The sequence below is a fragment of the Amblyomma maculatum genome, chromosome 5 (genome assembly GCF_055883805.1).
Source record: "Amblyomma maculatum isolate TAMU_Amacu chromosome 5, ASM5588380v1, whole genome shotgun sequence".
In the NCBI taxonomy this organism is placed as follows: domain Eukaryota; kingdom Metazoa; phylum Arthropoda; class Arachnida; order Ixodida; family Ixodidae; genus Amblyomma; species Amblyomma maculatum.
This window is the reverse complement of record NC_139348.1, coordinates 32,659,614-32,679,545: the sequence shown is the minus strand read 5'-3', so window position 1 is coordinate 32,679,545 and position 19,932 is coordinate 32,659,614. Positions and strand designations below refer to the sequence as shown.

The 19,932-nt window shown below is 45.7% G+C and overlaps 1 protein-coding gene across 1 annotated transcript in view; it reads right to left on the bottom strand.

Moving 5' to 3' along the window:
* The window catches only part of LOC146187975 (cytochrome P450 3A9-like), a 40,612-nt gene continuing 20,680 nt past the window's right edge, over nucleotides 1-19,932 (bottom strand). Inside the window, exons 8-11 of the mRNA XM_084603066.1 lie at nucleotides 15,684-15,772; nucleotides 8,310-8,450; nucleotides 7,972-8,137; nucleotides 1-222 (exon numbers count right to left, since the gene is read on the bottom strand). Coding sequence (XP_084459192.1) covers nucleotides 145-222; nucleotides 7,972-8,137; nucleotides 8,310-8,450; nucleotides 15,684-15,772 — 474 coding nt within the window. The 3' untranslated portion in view covers nucleotides 1-144. The remainder of the gene's footprint in view (nucleotides 223-7,971; nucleotides 8,138-8,309; nucleotides 8,451-15,683; nucleotides 15,773-19,932) is intronic.

Sequence of the window (19,932 nt, the reverse complement as noted above, 5' to 3'; positions counted from 1 at the left end):
GGCTGCTATACCATTGTGCAGCAGTGGAGCACTGCAACGGGTGAAACAGCAGTTGACACTGTGAGCGAACAAAGAGGAAACTTGGCTTCATGCAATCACGAAGAGTACAATTTATCTTTGGGATCTTGGATTGAATTCTCTCGTTCAGAGCTTTTCCAGCTTCACCCAAATGCCATGCTTGGGAAAACCCAACAGAGACGACGATGCGTACGCCGGCGGTTCCTGCAAAGAAAGCAGACAAACAAATGTGACTTGCCTCCCGGTACAGTCAACGGCCACACTGTGCAAATACGGGAGGGGTGGCCCAATTGTGTCTCCTCGCGGTTACAAGAATTTCTCACAGCTTTCTGTTATCTCTAGCCAACACTCCCTCCTCCGGTTTTCTTATTACGTGATAGCTTACACAGCTCATTCGGTCGAAGATTCGTGGGCGGTGCTGGCACCGTGTGTCGTAAATATTCGGGGGCTGTGTAAAAATATTGTATCAAAGTACTGTGTGGCTATAGTGATTGATAATTGACTATCGTGTGATAGGCGATGACGCTTTAATGTAAAGAGTGTAATTTATTGATTATTTGAAGAATTACAAAAATGAAAAAAGTGCAAAAATTGCATCAAATGGGGTTCAAAAAATTTCACACTGCTCAGAATAGAAAGTCCATGTTTTATGATGCTAAGTATCAGTGCATAGAATAAAATGAAAAAGTGAAGAAAAAATACAGCAAAGAATTAAAAAATTACCGACGATTACGTTACTTCCTAATGCGAAATATGAGTGCAGCAGATAAGCTGTTTCACCTTTTCGATAGATTGAGGCGAAGAAATCGAGCAACACATGTATGCGCTATCACAGAATTTTTTAGAGCGCGCGAAGAAAGGCATTAAGTTCGAGCCGGCGCCTTGACAACCGGAGACTCGCAGGAAGAGGGGGGAGGGGGGCGGCGTGTACACCCAGCGGCAAACGATGGGGGCAGAAGCGCGCGCAGCAAGCGGTCAACGCGATAAAGGGAGGAGGGAAGAGATAGCAGCGACTGACTGATGCTGCTGACGCTGATAGTGAGTCAACCCAGCTGCGGAGTTGGTTTCAGGGACAACGCTGCCGATGCCGACGCAAACAATATGATACCCTCGCTTCCGCAGCGCCAAGAACCAGGTCTAGCCGTGGGAAGGTGGTCACGTATTCGTCGACGTGCCGGGGCCTACGTGAAATAACCGGCGCGTCGGCAACTGAAGAGCATCTATCCGCCACACAGGAACAGGGGGGGGGGGACCCTCCCCTCCCCTTTCTGCATGGCGGCGACGGTGTTCTATGCAGTCACGTTATCTTGACTCTCTAGCGGCGTTAGAGGCATCCAGCGGTATCAGTCGGTCGCTGCTAGCGCTGGGGGGATGAAAGGGGGGCGGAGCTGGTTACGAGGCCGACGACGACGCCGACGCGAAACACAGGAATGGACGCCAAAGAGCTGCGCTCTAAAAAAATGAAAACACCGTTAGCATATGTGAAACGCTATCTCGCCCTAGCCATCAGGACGGAGCAAGTTTTGTTGCCTCTGAAGAGAGCATCCTCCATGCTCTTTCCGCCTCTTAAACCTTTGCTTCCACCAAATACAGTAAAGTGCCACTTTAAGCAATGGAAGCGATGAAGAGAACTAAGAGAAGTGACCCTTACCGACGTAAATTAACAGCAACTACGTCGGTGTGGCGTGATATGGTCTATAGGGTCACGAAGAGTCGCTCACGACTGAACGACTGAACTGAACTGACGTCATTCGAGCAGAAAGTCAAGGCGCTTTCTTAGCAGATGGGAAAAAACAATGCATAGGCCCAGTGACCAATCTCAGGATGAGCGGCATTCGCTGTGAGAACCCTCATTGCTGGGATAAATAAAAACAAGGTTGCCAGGCCCACCTTTTTTAATGGAGCTCTCGAATGAAAAAGATGTATAATTTTTACCCTTTGTGCGCGCCGGCCTCGCCACCCCTGCAATACGTTGTAGTAGATTCATTGCGTTTTGGCGAAACAGCGTCTGATCTACACTATGAGTACGCTATGAATAGCGCAAGAAAAATAAATATGGAGGGGATATGTGTAAGAAATTGCACTGAATTCAGATAGATACAGTCACACTTGAAGTTGATGACGTGAGGCATTTTTCGATGTATATAAAAATTAAAATTTTAAGCTGCAAACATGAGGCATAATTTTTTCTGCAGGCACTTTTCAAACGACGTATATCGCCTTGCCACTGTAGCTGAGTGGAAAGAGACACGGGTTCGATCCTAGCTGCGTCAGCCACGTTGGGCCCGTGTACGGTGCAGAGTCCTCCACACCCTCATCTCCTATAGCCAATGTACCTTTGGGAGGTTTTAAGAAATATGTTACACTACATTGAACTGCTAGAATATTGTCAGATTTGGTTCATTTTATATTATGTGTCCTATGCAGCTTTTTCTTTTTTCATAAACGCTTCCATGTAACCTACACGTAGTGTCAAAGAGTTAAGAAATGCGCTAGTGGTATCCAAAAGAAAAAGTTTTGTTCACGCTGGCACACATGCTGACAGTTGCTAACAGACTGCTTTCAAGCGTATCATTCAGGTCTCTATTCCTATTTAGATGTACTACCTAAATGATAATTCAGCCTTCTCGTGGCTTAAGCCTGTCGCGGCTCTTGGTGAGACGCAACGCAAGCGTCACGGTCACTTGAAAAAGTTGTGTTACGTTGATTGTGGGCACGCCGTTAGAATGCGGGCAGCGGCGCCCTCCAAGCCAATAAAATATGTTAACATCTACACATCTACGAACCTGACCGGTGCACATTGAACCGAAATTCAGCCATTTCTCAGTGACTGAATCTCGCGTCAAGTCCGTATATGTTAAATAATAACAACACATTGTACTGGCTTGGCTGGCGTCTCTGCCCGCATTCTAACGGTGTGGCCAGTCAACATGCTTTCTAAAGGAGCGATAACAGGGTCGTTCGATGCATTGCCGTTTTTTACCTTTGTGAATAATATAAAAGCCTGTGATTCTACACACAAAGTTTTAGTGCCTAGCGCGCTGTGCATATTACAAAAAAAAAGCGATAGAATTCGGAATCGGGAAACTCCTCCCAATGAGAATGACCGCCATTTAGAAATGCTAGTGTGACGTCAGAAGAACATCGACGTCGGAGCGTCGTCTGCAATTCACGCTAAGGAAATGTCTCTTTTTCTTTTTCGAGGACGGTAGACACAGTGACCGTCCCTCCTGCAGAAGTGCTTGGTGAACATGTTACTGCATAAAAACGATATAGAGTAAGGTTTTTTTTTCTTCGGCATAGGCAGGGCCTCAGTAAGTGGGCTGTGCGTTCAGCTTATTAGACGCATTGATCTGTACGCTGGTGACGACGCCAACACGACCAACGGACGCCTGTCGCTGTAGTGTGAGGTTTACGGCCCCGTGAAGTTAATAGAACTGACGAGCAGACGATCGCCCGATCTTTTTTGGTCAGATCGGAGGCCGAACGAGAACCTGACTCCCGATGATCGAGTTAACGGCCTGAACAGCTGCACTTGTCTGTAGACTAATCGTGTCAAAAAAAGGATAACAAGCTGCTACATTTCATACGTTCCCCCTTCTCATCAGCAATACGACCTTGGCCAGAAATGTCACTTGGCTTTAAATAGCAGTTGCCGCCGCCTGCCACACTCTTTTCCTTCCTTTCTGATTATTTAAGAAACCACTACTTCCACTACCACCATAGTCGAACAGCCCGCCGGCTCCGCGACGAGTATGCCTAGCACGACTACGCGGGGCTCGGGTCTAGATTTTCGGCGATTAGAAAGCGCGCAATCAGCGGTTACATGTGGCCATCGAGTGTAGTTCTGGCAGTAGTGACCCCAAATCGACGACTGCTTACATCACAAAGCGCGTGCATATTGAGCGGAAAGCGTTGATGTGACCCTGTCTGGGGAGCAGTACTGAGGGCAGCAGGCAGCTATCGGCGTCGCTTGTGGGTATACATACCCGGCGCAGGGAGGGAAGTTAGCATCCTCGGCGCTTCTTGCAGCGCTGTTTTAATTTGTAAACAAATAAAGGCGCGACTGATATGAAAAGAACAGACCATTATTGGTATTTCTAGCTCAGCTTGAATTTTATGCCGTGTGAACGAGCAGAGTGCATCCAGTTACATAGAAAAGCTGCGTAAACTAACACGCTGAAGCCGCAGTCATAATCCGCTAATTCCTGTGCGGCGTGAGGGCCCACACATTAAATACTAAATTGCGCATACATTGAAGCACTCAAGAGTCATTTGCTGAACTGCAGTACCAGAGAAAACGCTGGGTTAGCTCGGGAGTCGGTTGCAGTCGCACGCATGCGCGGCTGCGGGTGAGCCGATACATATGATTATGCACGTGAAAAACACACGTTTTTGCACATGCATAGTCATATGTGTATGGCCTCTATGTTTTCTTTTGTTGTTTGGAGCCTGATCTACATATTTCCACGTTCCAAGCAATTAACATCGGTTGCAAGTCAGCGCCGGTCCATGTGTGTCTTCCTTCTGTGCTTGTCCAAGTCGCACTGTTTTTCTTCAACGGAGATCTATCCCACCCGAACCTTTTGTGTTCGACCCATCTTCGGCGGTCCCCTTCCCTTTCGAACGAGTTTGATTATTTTATTTTGCTTGCTTTTTTCACTGAACTCGTTTCTCCGACTGGCAAAAAAAATGTTAGTGGGGCAGAAACGGCTGTGTTGTGTACTTCTCCGTTCCTATCCTGCGGCGTGCGGCGTCAAACAGTCGACATCTTTGCGACTCTTCATCGCCCTTGTGAATTTGCGGGTTCGAGAGCGGGGGCGAGCTTGCCCAGCCCGTGGCGTCGTGCACCTCCTTTCCACATTCATCCTCGTCCGAATCCCTCGTGTGAATACCGCTTTAAGAGGAGAATGGCGAAAGCCTACCCTTCCTCTCCTATCATTTGCTCCTCATCGTTTGCCTCTTATCGGCTTTCGTTGCAGTGCTACATATAATGATAATTGGTTTACACGAAAGGAAAGCCGCATTATCTATCATAATTTCTCCCGAAAGTGTGTTTGGACGGTACACCACCGGTCCTGTCGTGTGGCATTCCTTGGACGCGTTCAAGTCTCCTCCGGAATGCTGAAGGCGCCCAAGACTGCAGCGCTCCATTTGAACCCAGCGGCTGTCACGCTCGGAGCGCCACCCATCTCTAAGGAAAGCGCGCCGCGTTCATCACAAATCTCCTTCTAGCCAGTCTACCATAGTTGTGGGCTACGGAATAATTTCTACCACCTGGGGATCTTTAACATGCACATACATCGCACAGCAAACTGAAGCCTCTCCGTTTTGCCTCCATCGAAACGCAGCCGCCGGCGGTCGGGTTCGAGCCCAGGTAAACTGCCTAGAACGCCGGTGAACTTTGACGCGTTCGACGGAACGTTGGTAGAGTTCGATGGAACGCTCGGTTACCTGCAGCCAAACCTTTCGCTCCACATCCGGTTCAGCAGAGTTGAAACCCTAATATTTGTTTTCAAGTACTATTTGCGAGCACGAAAACAATTACAAAACGATCAATCACGGTTAAGTGGATGCTGGGATGGTGTGTTCTCGCCGGGATTTTCGCTCGCCCAGCGTAAAGGCCGAACGCTGCTAGCGGACGCTGTTTGCATTTAGTTTTCGTTGCCCAAGTCGGTCACACCGATGTAACCCCCCGGCAAGCTGCCTTTTTCCGCAGCTGCTTGTGCTTGTGCAGAGAAACAAGCTGTTTGGAAACATGTGTCTTGGGAAAACAAGTCTCTTGACGTGCGGACGTGTTTTGTCCATGCCACTGTTGTGTTCCCGCAGTGTGAACCGAATAATGCAGGATGAGCCCATCGATTTCGGCATCCTCAACAATCTCTAGACGGAAGCGCAAAACAAGTGCAGTTATCTAAGCATCACCAAGGTCACATATTATAGTGAAGGCTTGTTAAGGAGAAAAAAAAAATAATATGCAAAGAAAATCTTTTTGCTGAAGAAAAAACAACGACTACTGTCCACGGCGTGCATGCAAGAGTGCAGCCGACAACGCGCATAGGAGACGGCATGGGATGATATGCCACGGTAACGTCAGCTGTCAATGGGGCCACACGAGGAAGCTACTTTCGAAGTAAAAAAAAAAAAACAAATTATTTTAAAAGTATATAATTCAACGAATGAGTTCAAATTTCCAGGATTTATAATTTCACGTGTGCGTAGTGAAATGCAATAATAAGTTTATGCTAAAATGTTAGCTGTCATGACCCCTTCAAGTGGCCATATGCTTGCGTCGCGTTGCATCAAAAGCTGCAACAGACTGAAGACATGAGAAAGCGGAAATCCAAACGAAAATAGAGATCCGTAGATGCGTGTTCTCAGAAATGCACCCTAGGCAGTGCCTTTCCAAGATTGACTAGTTCTAGCGAGGCGTTCATGAAGTATATTCAGCAGTGTCACAAAGAACACCGAAAGATAATCTACATGTGAGCGCATAAAGGGGAGAGATAAACGCTATTTCATAAAATTTTGTATTACCACTTTCTGATGCTGCAGCGGCCGCTCTAATAATACATGAGGTGCTTCATTTCATGCTTGCGCGCTTTTTCGAGCCCTTCCGTTAGTCTCGCCTCGTTGTTATAAACGGGACCTGAAGCTACGGTTCTTTATTTTTCGACGGTTGCACTCTACCGGAGGTGGAGGGATGTGTGGCTGCTCCTGGCCCTACTGGGCTGGGACTGGTAGGCCACCGCGGCTTAATTGCGGCGGGGGCTAGCCTGCCACGGATTTGTGCCTGTTGTAGGCCGGCATTGCACTCGCCACCGCCTCGGTGGTTGACGACGGCTGTTGCGACGAGCGTCTTTCTCTCTCTCTCTCTCTCTCTCTCTCTCTCTCTCTCTCTCTCTCTCTCTCTCTCTCTCTCTTATTTTTCTTTCTTCTATATTTTCCTTTCTATCAGCTCGTGCGTGGTAAGTGTATATACCGCCGCTTCATAGTCTGGGCTCTGGCCCACTCGGGGCTAGGAGGAAATGAGGCAGCAGATGCCGCCGCCCGTACGCTTTTTAACCGGCAACCTCGCCCCCCTCCTCCTCAGAAGAAGAATTCACACCAGCCTACACTTTCAGATAAATCACTCAGCTGTACCAACCCAGACACAATCTTTACCCCCACCCGTGTAAATGGTTGACGACAGCGGAGGAACGCGTGTTTCTTCGCCTCCTTACGAACACCATGATGTCTCGGCATCACTTAAACACTGACAGTGCCTTCTCCGGAGAGTGCCCGCACTGTGGGAAACGTCCTCGGACCTCTTCCACATGGTATGAGCGTGGCCCTCCAACCCTGCCTTTGCACCTAACCCAAACCCCATCCCGGAGGACTGGGAGGCGACCCTACTCGCCTGCTCCTACCTGAAAGCCCAAAAGGCGTTGGTCAAACGAGCAATGGCGGCAGCGGAAGCCGCTGGGGTCCACCTAGTGTTTGTGAAGGGAAGGGTACTAAGCCTGACCCCAGAGCATCCTCCATGTAACTCTCTCTTTTTATTAAACGTTTTCACCACCACCACCGCACGAGACAGCGGAGGTGGCTCAGCTACAGAGCCAGTAGCAGGCCCGTGTATTTTATTTTCCTTCTTACAATCGCAACAAGAACGATATTCTTCCTCTAGCACCACACTGGATCTCGAGCGCTGATGGCACGCGACACATGTCCCTTCTGCTTCCATTGCTCTCCTGATTTAGAGAGCGCTGCTACGCTCTATGTAAAAAAACCTAATCGTGGCATTTCGAGTAGTGCAGTATATACAGTTTCATGTTGGGCAAGCAGATTATGTATAGAAGATACAGTGCTGAGAAAAAAGACATCTTCCAACAGGCTTCGTTATTAAGCGCGGCTTTAAGCTCGATGGCAGCCGCGCTTTGCTGTCACAATGAAGGGGGAGGCGAATAAACTTACCTTCTCGTATCTTCCGCTAGGCAGTATCCTGTAGCGCGCCACGAGCATGGCGAGGACGAGAGTTAGCTCCATTTGCGATAGTGCAGATGCAATGCACCTCCGAGGTCCGAACCCGAACGGAAAGTACGACATGGGCCGAATGTTGTCCTTGTTGGCCTTGCTAAACCTGCGCCCGTCATAAATGGAACAAAATTATATACAAAGCTCCAAATAACACTAGGCATGATATTGTGAGATAGTGTAGGCACATCATTTTATCCATTCTTTTTTTTTTGCTATTTCTGTGAGAATGCGCGGGGAAAACTGAGTGACCCCGCATTGCAGCTTCAGATAGTTACCGCTCGGGGTCAAACTTTTTTGGTTGAGGCCACAGCTCCGGGTCGTAATGAAGATCCAGGGTCGGGACAGAGACGTTCATTCCCTTCAGGATTCGCACGCCATTGTGCTCGTAATCTTCGTCGCATATCCTCCGTATTGACCTGAAAAGAGTGCGTCCTTTTCAGCAGTTCGGTTTGATGCAATAGAAACCGCACAAAGGCCTTAAGCAATTGATATTGTAACAAGAAAGAAAAATTTGAACTGGAGGATACTGCTCTGAATTGCGTTTTTATTTTGGAAGGGTAGTGCGTATCTTGCACTGCATAATGTAAAATAACTGGTACTGCCACGAAGCAAAGGAAGAACGAATCAAAGCCGTATTTCAGGACTGAAGGCGATCGTATAATTCTTGTTTTGCAGCATAGAATCTTTACTATAGATACCCCAACCCTAACTAAACTCGGGGATGGGAAATCTAAGAGCAGTTTTGTTCGCACTTTGATTTCGAGCTTCGATTTTGATTTCGCGAAAAAAAAAGATACTCTCTACGTGCTGCACTAATAGCTGTTTCGGGAAAAGGTGCTGTATCAAAAGTGTTTTCCAGGTAAACGCACCAATGGGATGAGTTACAAAGGAGAGGAACAGAATGAACCACGGATATCCGAAATAGATATGGTGCCTTGGGTTACCCCACTATCTATAATGGGCATACTTACGTGTCGCCCTTGGGTGTACTAAGCGATGATGTTGAGGGATCCCTCAGAATCCCAACTGTTCCCGACTCTCCGAGACGTTTTTGCATCGAATGACCACAACTGGTTTCGCCAGGCCGAATAGAAGCTTACTCCCTAAAGTGTCAGTACAAACTGCTACTTTTTAGATACCAACCGGTCAAACCGACGTCAACAGCACAACAAACAACCCCCGAATGCGCTGATAGATAACTAACTAACAGAGGTCCTCAGTCAACTGAACCATTATCGTATGAAGGCCACCATACCTTGACTATCCATTTATATTTAACCATTTTCCCTTAATTTGAGCTCGGGTAACCCTAATTTCATGGAGGACTATGCCGATTTTGCAAGTCGGAATAGTCTGTTGTGAAGGTTTGAGCATGGGTCAACTCAAATTTTAAATTTCAGAAAGGAAACGTTTAGGAAGGGTTCATACATATTGGGAGAGGAAAGAGGTACGTCCATCATTCGAATATCTTTTACCTTTATCGCAACATAAAGAGTGCAATCAGAAAGCGCTCTGGTCGTAACTATTGGGCACGGATAAAGCTGATGAAGGCGACACGATACAATGTGAAGCGTGATAGAGAGACTGTAAGATACTCAGTGCGATCGGCTGCAGCTGTACCTACGAGCTAACGTACACGCTTCCCCTAGTGAATTCTTTTGTTCGAATACGCTCCGCTCCTACGGGTTGTTTCCAACCTCAGTTAGAAGAGGCTTCGCACAGCTTTCGTGGTTAAATTTGAACATGCTATGTAGGGCTTTCCCAATAACAGTGAGCTCCCATCAACTGAATTTGCTCAGTAGAAAGTCCAACTTTTTTTCTGTATATCAGTAGATTTTTTACTACTAATTGCATTATTCCAAATCGGGCTTCGATACAATTCCCCTAACCCTGTGCTGTCATCAACTGAATTTGGTCAGTGGAAAAGAATAGGTATGTTTTCTTTTTTTGTTGTTGATCAGTAGATTGGAATACTAACTCTATGCCAAATCGAGCTTCGATGCAATTCCAGTTTTGATTGCATTGCAACTCCGTTTCTGTTCATAAACATTATAATTAGTTGTTTTTGCTGAGGCATCCTTCATATTTTAGTTTTTTTGCGAAGATATTCTTGGTCCGACTACTTGCCTGTCTAACAATGACTCGCCCGGCAACTTAGATTGCCTCTCGCCTCCACGAATGAATGGCAACCAGTGAAAAGAAATAAAAATTAGAGCACTGCAGAATCTACATTGGATAATACGAAATCATGCATGCTGCTGTTGGTTGCTTCCGGTTGCTAAATTCACTTCTTGTTAACCCATTTTAGTCTTTGGTACATTCAAATAGCGATCCCTTCCTATGCTCTTTTTCAGCTCTACTTCCGGTTGTGTGATGTCACATCCTCTACGTCACATTTTTCACTTCTTGTTTACCCATTTTAGTCTTTGGTACTTTCAAATTTCATGCACATTCCTTCCTACGCCCTTTTTCGGCTCTACTTCCGGTTGCGTGGTCACATCCTTGCCATCACCAATATCAACTGCCTTAATTAACTACTTTAGTCTTTCGTACTTTCAACTTGCATGCCAATACCTTCATATGCTCTTTTTTGGCTCGACTTCAGGCTGCGTTACCTGAAATCCTTGACGTCACCTTAATTGATTGATTTAATTAACTATTTTACTACTTATGCATTCAAATGTGACGCCAAGGCCTTGGCTAATGAGACCATTTTCGCCTGTACTTTTACTATTTTACCTATATATAGTTACCTAATTAACCATCTTTCGATTTACACCACTTATTAACCTCCACCCCTTCTCAATTATTGACAATTGCTGCGGACACAATTTTGAGCGTTTTGCCTCTAATTATTTACTTAATTAACTCATTGGCCTAATTATTCTTTCGGATACAACATTGCGGCACCTTCTATCGATTGACAGCACTCATTAACCTCTAACACTTCTCAGTTACAACTGCTGCGAACACGATTTTGCTGACGCGGTCTCCGTACGTGGTCTACGGACAGAAATCTGTGAACATAGCGAAGTAATGCTTTCGCATTAAAAATCGTTCTCAGCACTACCTTCCCCCCGGTCTCGATTGGAAAATATATATAAGCTTTACAATACATCCATGTTCCGTCGGATACAAAAGCTCTGTATAAGACAATGAAAGATATCAAAGGAAGCTTCTGTGCTAAGCTGGGCGTGATAAAGGACAAACGAGGCAGGGACCTCACTGAAGCCTCAGAGATAAAGAAGAGGTAGCGGGAATACACAGAAGAACTGTACAAGAAGGACCCGGATGTGCAAACTCAACATAAGACGGTTGTGATTACTGATCTCGATCTGGGCATCCTGAAGAGTGAAGTTGAATGGGCCTTAGCCAACCTTGCTAAGAACAAAGCTAGCGGAATTGATGGTATTCCTGCTGATTTGCTTCAAAACCTCAACCATGACGCTATTAACGTTCTGTATACATTATGTCAGCAAATTTGGACAACCCTGCAGTGGTGACAGGATTGGAGGAGGTCAGTTTACATCCCCATTCCAAAGAAAGGCAGTGGCGAAGATTGTTCCAACTACCGCACGATCGCGCTTATTTCGCATGCTAGCAAGGGGATGTTGAAATTCCTTCAAGGTAGGCTGCAGCAGTATGTGGATCGGGAGCTTCCGGACATGCAAGTTGGGTTTCGCAAGGGCAGAGGAACTAGAGACCAGATTGCCAACCTTCGCTGGATCATGGAAAAAGCAAGAGAGTTCCAGAAACCCATCTACTTCTTCTTTATTGATTATGCGAAAGCACTTGACTGCGCAGATCACAGCAGATTGTGGCAAGCTCTCCAAGAGATGAGAGTTCCAATTCACTTCATCTGTCTCCTTAGAAACCTGTATGAAGGGCAAGAGGCCCCAATTAGAACTGGGCATGGTCTTACTGATTGGTTTCCGATTGAGAAAAGAGTGAGACAAGGCTGCATACTGTCGCCCTGACTATTTAACCTATATGCTGAGTGCATCATGAGGAAGGCCGGTCTGGACGAGTCTTCAGCTGGAGAGAAAATTGCTGGAAAACGTATCGACAACCTTAGATATGCGGATGATACCACTTTAATGGCAGAAAGTAAAGTGGAACTCAAGAGACTTCTGATGCGCGTACAAGAAGAGAGTGAGAAGTTTGGGCTTGAACTGAAGATTAAAAAGACAAAGATCATGGCGTCTTGCCATATCAAGTCCTAGAGCATCAAGGGACAAGAAGTGGAAGATGTGAGAGATTTTCTCGTCTTGGACTCCAAGATTACCCCGGAAGGAGACTGCAGCCATCAAACTAGGAGACGCCTGTTTCTGGGAAAGAGATCCATGGCTAGCCTTCTTGATGTAGGGTTTTTTTTTAGCGCAAACAAAGACAAAGACAAGAAAGGCGAGACGTACACACACAAGCGCTAACTGTCAACTGAGTTTATTCGTTTGCGCTAAACAAAACCTTACATCAAGATGAACTACCAACTCGCCCAGCAGGAAGTTTTAATGGATAGCCTTGACCGCCTAGTAAAGAGCAGAGACATTAGACTGCCAACCAAGATCCGTATAACTCGTGCTGTGGTCTTTCCAGATGTGATGTATGGATGCGAGAGTCGGACTGTGAAGAAGGCTGACCGCCGAAGAATTGACGCGTTTGAATTGTGGTGCTGGCGGAGACTTTTGAGAGATCCTTGGAGTGCCAGAAGACGAAATCAGTCAATAATGTCGACCATAAACCCTGACTGCTCATTGGAGGGTCAAATTCTAAAGTTAAAGCTCAGCTACTTTGGTCATCTGATGAGAAGAGAGGAGTCACTGGAGAAAGATTTGATGTTGGGAAAGGTTGAGGGTCGCCGGAGAAGGGGTAGGCAGCGAACGCGATGGTTAGATGGCATCCTCGAGGCACTGCAGATGAAGTTATGTGATGTTAGGAAGATAGTGAGAGACCGGAAAGCGTGGCGTGATATGGTCTATAGGGTCATGAAGAGTCGGACACGACTGAACGACTGAACTGAACTGAATGTTCCTTCGGACTCCTGGCCGCTAATGTTTCGTGGCACTACTATTTAAGCGAACGAGTAAAACTGCTCGAAAAACGGGGCTAAAAAACACACAGCGACAAACAAGGCGCAGCACTGCGTGTTTTTTTCAGTCCTTTTTTACGCTCCGTTTTACTCGTTCGCTTAATATGAACCATCTCGCCATCAGAGTGTCTCACTAATAAATATAGTGCTCTTCCTTCTCTCTTCTACAAGTATAGAGGGAGTGTGTATTTTTTACTACATGCCACGGTTAGAAGGGAGATTGGCGACTCTCCCTCAGGCCCCAGGCGCACACTTACACAGAAAGCCGCACCGACTGCTGTTTGGTTACTTTTCTATTTTTCATGCGACACATAGCTTTATCGCAGTGTGCAGAACTCAGGAAAGACACATAATGAGTAGCTCGAAAGATATAAGCAGAAATTGAAATATTACACCCACTGTAATGCAGTCCCCAATAGTGTAATGTATTGTGACCGTCTCTCCCCCCTGTCGGGTGCTGAGACGGGGGAAATGGCAAGGCGTGGGTACGAAGCGAGTTTGAGTACTGAATAAAAAAAAGCCGCATGGGTGCAGATTGCGGCAGTCATTGTAGAGAGCGACTCAACCGCGTAGATAGAGGCAGCCGCGGCAGAATTTGGGCGGCGCATACAGCTTTCACGTGTCAGAAGGAAGGGATTCGCGCCCCGGACCCTTTTCCCTTCTCGCCGGCTGACGTGGCGGTCAGGCGATGGATATGCTCAAATTAGGCTAGGCTTGAAAGCTAATTCCTTTACCGTATGCTAGACCAGCATGATTTGGTAGGGTACTTAGGCTCCAGGTCAGTGTTCAGCAATAGTCTTCCTCATAGAAGTTCGCGAAAATAAAAGGATAAAATCACACACTGCAGGCCGCCTCATTATTGCTTTGCTTTACAGCAGATTAGGCCTTCAAAGCCTGGGGGCCCTATTTTATGCCACGAATATGGTGAAATTACTTGTGATAGCAATGACTTGAAGTTGTGAAATCATGTGCAAAGCTATTGCTTAGTAGTCTGTAGGAACATGGTTGCTATATATGATGCTACTCTAGTTTCATGTTTTACACTTGATTAGCAATCTCCTCATACTTTCTGACCAAAACTGCAAAGCTGGGATGAAGATTGTCATCATCATCAGCAGCAGCCTGATTATACCCACTGCAGGGCCAAGGCATCTCCCATATTCCTCCAATTTACCCTGTCCTGTGCAGCAACCGAAGATCATGCGTGGTCGCCGCCACGCAGGGAGAGGGGGCAAAAAATATTAAATGAAAAACGGAAGGAAAAACAACGCGCCGGTAGTGTTGTTTTTCCTTCCGCTTTTCATTTAATATTCTCTACCCCGATAGTCACCATAATAGTAATTCTTGTCAAATACCAACAACCAAACACAAAAAAGAAAAAGAAATCCCCAACGTTTTCCTTAGACTCGTAGAATGTCAGCTCCTTTAAACACTGTAATAATTACCCCTCAATTCCCTTTCAATTATATGTATATATATATATATATATATATATATATATATATATATAGTTCACTTCGTCGCTTTGCTAGATATAGTATATTTCTATACTGCATATATATGTGAGCCCCTCGTAGAAATTGCTGTGCTCCTGCTGCAAATAAGTAAACATTATTTCGAAGGTGTCCGATGAGAAAAAGAAAGGGTATACGCACGGATCGAAAAAGCAGTGAGCATATTCCAACCTATGAATTTCTAAAACAAGAGAATCAAGTTATTAGTTGAAATGAATGCAAAAAAAAAAATGGTTAGAAAAACAGGACGGCGCGGGAACTGTGTCGCCCTCTTTGGGTACCTCGATTCGTGCTTCAAAGGATGTAATGAAGGGAGGAATCCTAGCATGGATATAGAAACAGTGCCGCAGTGTTGAATTCGCGGCTATTTTTAATCGCTTTCGATTCTTTTGAGGCTGCACAACCAAAATAGTTGCGCCTATGTGGCAGTGATTCGTTCCGCCATCGGACAACAATAAGTCCGCCTCGCGAGGCAAAAGCCCATTATGTGTGGCCCTATTTTTCAGCACGGCCTTTGCAGGCCATTGTTGTTCGAAATTAAGCCCTCGAAGGAGCACAGCAGGGTTAGCAGAGCTTCTTCCAAACGCACACCCCTGAAAGAGCCGGGCGCCGGGCGCCGGGCCGGGGGACGCTTGTACCCCAAATTAACTATCAAATATCTATTCCTTTCGATTTTCAATATCGATATAGCTACAAGGACGCAAAAATTGCCTATAAAATAGGAAAAATGTTACTTATGCAGCTTTTAGTTTCTCTTAAGTAGACACCGATAAAGATTAGCGTCATATAATAATAATGAGATAATTAGTGCGCAATCATCATGAAAAATAGAGATCAAATTTAATTCCAGGATTTTAGCATACATTGTGCGAACCAAGGTTAGATTGTTGGGGGTGTTTGAAAGAGTTCTCTAGTTTCATGGCATCAGGACCACTGATCGAAAGTTCTACAAGGGACAGATTATGTTTTTCTAACTAATGTAACTTAAAAATAAGGAAGCACAGAAATTGCTTATATTGTTGATATCAATAAGAGAATCAAATTACCCTGGGAGCGATGGATACAGCCTGAGGGACTCGGAGAGCACTTGTCCCAAGTAGGTGAGCTCCATGATGTTTTCATAAGTGAATTCCCCCTGCACAAAACACAATTACTTGCAGTAGAAAAAAAAAACAACAACTGACGTCCGCGCTCTTTTTAGCATGTATAGAAATAAATCTGACTTTACACGTAACCTCAAGAGGCTTTTTACATTGAACTTTTCAATGTGTGTAACATTATGGCGCTCCTCTGCGATATGAAGCCGCAACACGCCATAAGGATCAGAAGTTAGTGAAGCGCCATGTGCTTACTGACATAAATACATTTTTAGGTTTGCAGTAGAATGAAGGGAAGGGTGGCGCAGCGGTGGCGTAGCGGTAGAACATCCGCCTCGCATGCAAGAGGACCGGGGTTCAAATCCCGGTGCCGCACAATTCTCCACCGGATATAAAAGAAAAAAATCCGCGTGTCGATGGAACTGCATAAACAGGTTTGGGGCGCGACCTAATGCCGGTGAACACCCTCCAGCAACGCACTCCTTCACCAGAACAGGAGTTGCAGTAATTGGCCGCAACCTCCTATGATAAGCACCATAAAACCCCGGCCCTCAGTCACCAGCGGCTGCGGAACAACTGACCACGGCGGCGTTCAGACCTGTGACGCAGCAGGGGGTGCTAAGAATACCTGTGTCCGCTGGACAGGCCGCCATTGGAAACTGACCCTGGCAACGTTTAATGCTAGAACCCTAGCTAGTGAAGCTAGTTTACCAGTGCTGTTAGAGGAACTAGAAGGTATGAAATTGGATATCGTAAGACTTAGTGAGGCTAGGAGGCCGAAAGAGGCATATACTGTACTGAAGGACGGGTTATCGAGGTTTACCAGAGAGGCGACAACTAGGAGTAGGTTTCCTTGTCAATAAGTATATAGCGGGTAATATACATGAATTCTATAGTATTAACGAGAGGGTGGCAGGCATCGTTATTAGGCTTAATAAGCGATATAAACTGAAGGTTGTACAGGCCTATGCACCTACATATAGTTATGATGACCAGGCAGTTGAAAGCTTCTACGAAGATGTAGAATCGTCAATGCGAAAAGTAAAGACACAGTATACTGTACTAAAGGGCGACTTCAATGCAAGGTAGAGAAAAAGCAGGCAGGAGACCAGGCAGTATAAGTGACCATGGCATTGATTCTAGGAATAGCAGAGGAGAGTTACTAGTTGAGCTTGCAGAGCGCAATAACTGAAGAATCATGAATACCTTCTTCTGCAAACGGAAGAACCGGAAATGGACGTAGAAACGTCCTAACGGAGAGACTGAAAATGAAATTGACTTCATAATGTGTTCAACCCCCGCCAATATGCAAGGTGTAGAGGTAATCGGAAAAGTGCGATGCAGTGACCACAGGATAGTGAGGTCCCGAATTAGCCTAAATCTGAAGAAGGAACACAACACATTAGTCAGAAAGAAACCCATCAACGAATTAGCGGTGAGGGGGAGGGCAGAAGAGTTCAGGATCTCGCTACAGAATAGATGTTCAGCTCTAAACGAGGATGGCGACATTACCCTAGAAGCAGTGAACAACAATTTCAGAGATGTCATTACTGAATGGGCAGTAGAAGTAGGCGGTAAGATAGTTCGAAAGGATACCGGTAAGCTGTCTAAGGAGACGAAAGATTTGATTAAGAAACGCCAGAGTATGAAAGCTTCCAATCCAACAGACCAGATTGAATTGGCCGAGATATCAAAGCTAATCAATAAGCGCAAGGTGGCCGATATAAAGAAGTATAACATGGAGAAAATTGAGCATGCTGTAAAGAACGGGGGAAGAATTAAAGCGGTAAATTGGGCATAGGCAAAAACCAGATGTATGCGATAAGGGACAAGGAGGGCAACGTCATCACGAATATGGACAAGATTGTCAAAGTAGCCGAGGAATTATATACAGATCTCTACAGTAGCCAAAGTAGTCAGGACCGTAAGGAAATTGGCGGTAGGGAAAAACAGTCAGACGTTCCACCAGTGACGAAGGACGAGGTCAAGAAAGCACTAGAAACTATGAAAAGGGGGAAATCAGCTGGAGAGGATCAGATAACTACAGATTTGCTGAAGGACGGGGGTGATATCGTGATAGAAAAGCTGGCCACCCTGTATACGGAGTGCCCGGGGTCATCAACGGTACCGGAACCACGGAAAAATGCAAACATTATCCTCATTCATAAGAAAGGGGACTCTAGGGACCTTAAAAGTTAGAGACCAATCAGCTTACTGTCTGTTACGTATAAGATATTTACTAAGGTAATCGCTAATAGAATCAGGACAACCTTAGACCGCAATCAAGCAAAGGATCAAGCAGGTTTTCGGAAACGGTACTCTATTATCGATCATATCCATACCATCAATCAGGTGGTAGAAAAAAGCTCGGAATAACACCAGCCCTTATACATAGCATTCATTGATTACGAAAAAGCATTTGACTCAGTTGAAACCTCGGCGGTGATGCAGGCATTGCGAAATCAGGGGGTAGACGAGCCGTGAGTGAAAGTGCTGGAAGATATATATAGCGGCTGCACAGCAACCATAGTTCTGCATAAAGAAAGTAACAAAATTCCCACAAAGAAAGGTGTTAGGCAAGGAGACACAATATCCCCAGTACTTTTCACAGCTTGCTGATGACATTGCCGTGCTAAGCAACTCGGGGGATGAACTACAAATAATGATTGGTGACCTAGACAGGTAAAGTATTAAAGTAGGCTTGAAAATCAATATGCAGAAGACTAAGGTAATGTTCAACAGCCTCGGAAAGGAACAGCAGTTTACATTAGGTAGCGAAGTACTGGAAGTAGCAGGCGAATATGTCTACTTAGGACAGGTACTAACCGCAGATCCGGACCATGAAAAGGAAGTAACAAGAAGAATAAGATTGGGATGGAGCGCATTTGGCTAGCACCCACAGATTATGACTAGCAGCTTACCTGTATCGCTAAAGAGGAAAATATATAACAGTTGCAACTTACCTGTACTTACCTATGGGGCTGAAACGTGGAGACTAATGGCTATGGAACCAAAAATGGTAGGGGTAACATTAAGAGATAGGAAGCGTGCAGAGTGGGTCAGAGAAATAACTCAGGTTACCGACATTCTAGTGGAAATTAAGAAGAAGAAATGGGCATGGGCAGGACATGTAGTGCGAAGAGAGGATAACCGATGGTCACTTAGGGTAACAAACTGGATTCCAAGGGAATGAAAGCGTAGCAGGGGGCGGCAGAAAGTTAGGAGGGAGGATAAGGTTAAGAAGTTCGCAGGGGTCAAGTGGATGCAGCTAGCACAGAACCGGGTGAAGTGGAGAAATATGGGAGAGGCCTTCACCCTACAGTGGGTATAGTCAGGCTGATGATGATGATGATGAGGGAAGGGTATAGCATATTGTTGACCAATTAAGCAAGAGTCCTCCGCCCCCCCCCCTCCCACACACACACAAAGACTCGCATGCGGGTGTCGGTTCTCCTCCTCAGCCAAATTTCTCGCACAGCCTTACGACAAGCGGTAGAGGTGTTTTCTTAGTTCGCCACTTGTCACGGATGGTAAATCTGATATCATGCGGCCTTGCTTCCACAAAATGCGTTTCTGCGTGTTCCCAGTGCATCTCCCACCTTATATATATGCCCACACTCTTGGCCGGTGCTTTACTCGATTCACCTTGTGCTTGAGATGAAGTGACTTTTTGTACAACCTACATAATTAGAAATTAGAATGTACATGAAAGCAAAATATAGATTAGCAACAGAGAGGTACGTGGTATACAATATTCGCATTTTTGAAGTAACGAAGAGGTTGCTGAATGCGGGAAAAAATCCCGTGCCTTGGCGCTCCATCTAATTGCAGACCACCGATGCCATCTTAGGCAATGTGGTGTAGGTATAGTTATTTTCTTAATTCTTTTTCTAGTCCTGAATATCTCGCATATATATCGCATATATTGTTCAGCTAACGAAGTAATAGCTCTCGTTATAGTTGAAATACCGAGGGAAGTGGTTGTACTGTCTTCTTCCTGTGTGTTTTTTGGGTTACATTTGTCTATCGCAATGAGGTTCCGAAGGAGTGCTGGCACAGGTGAAAAGGAAAATTGTGAAAAAAATAAAAAAACGCTAACAGCATAGGTCCAGAATTAAATTTCAAGAAGGCAGCAAAACATTCTATAGTTTTTCATCCCTGTGCATAGCAAGCTAGCGGGAAATGCTGGAAACGTATT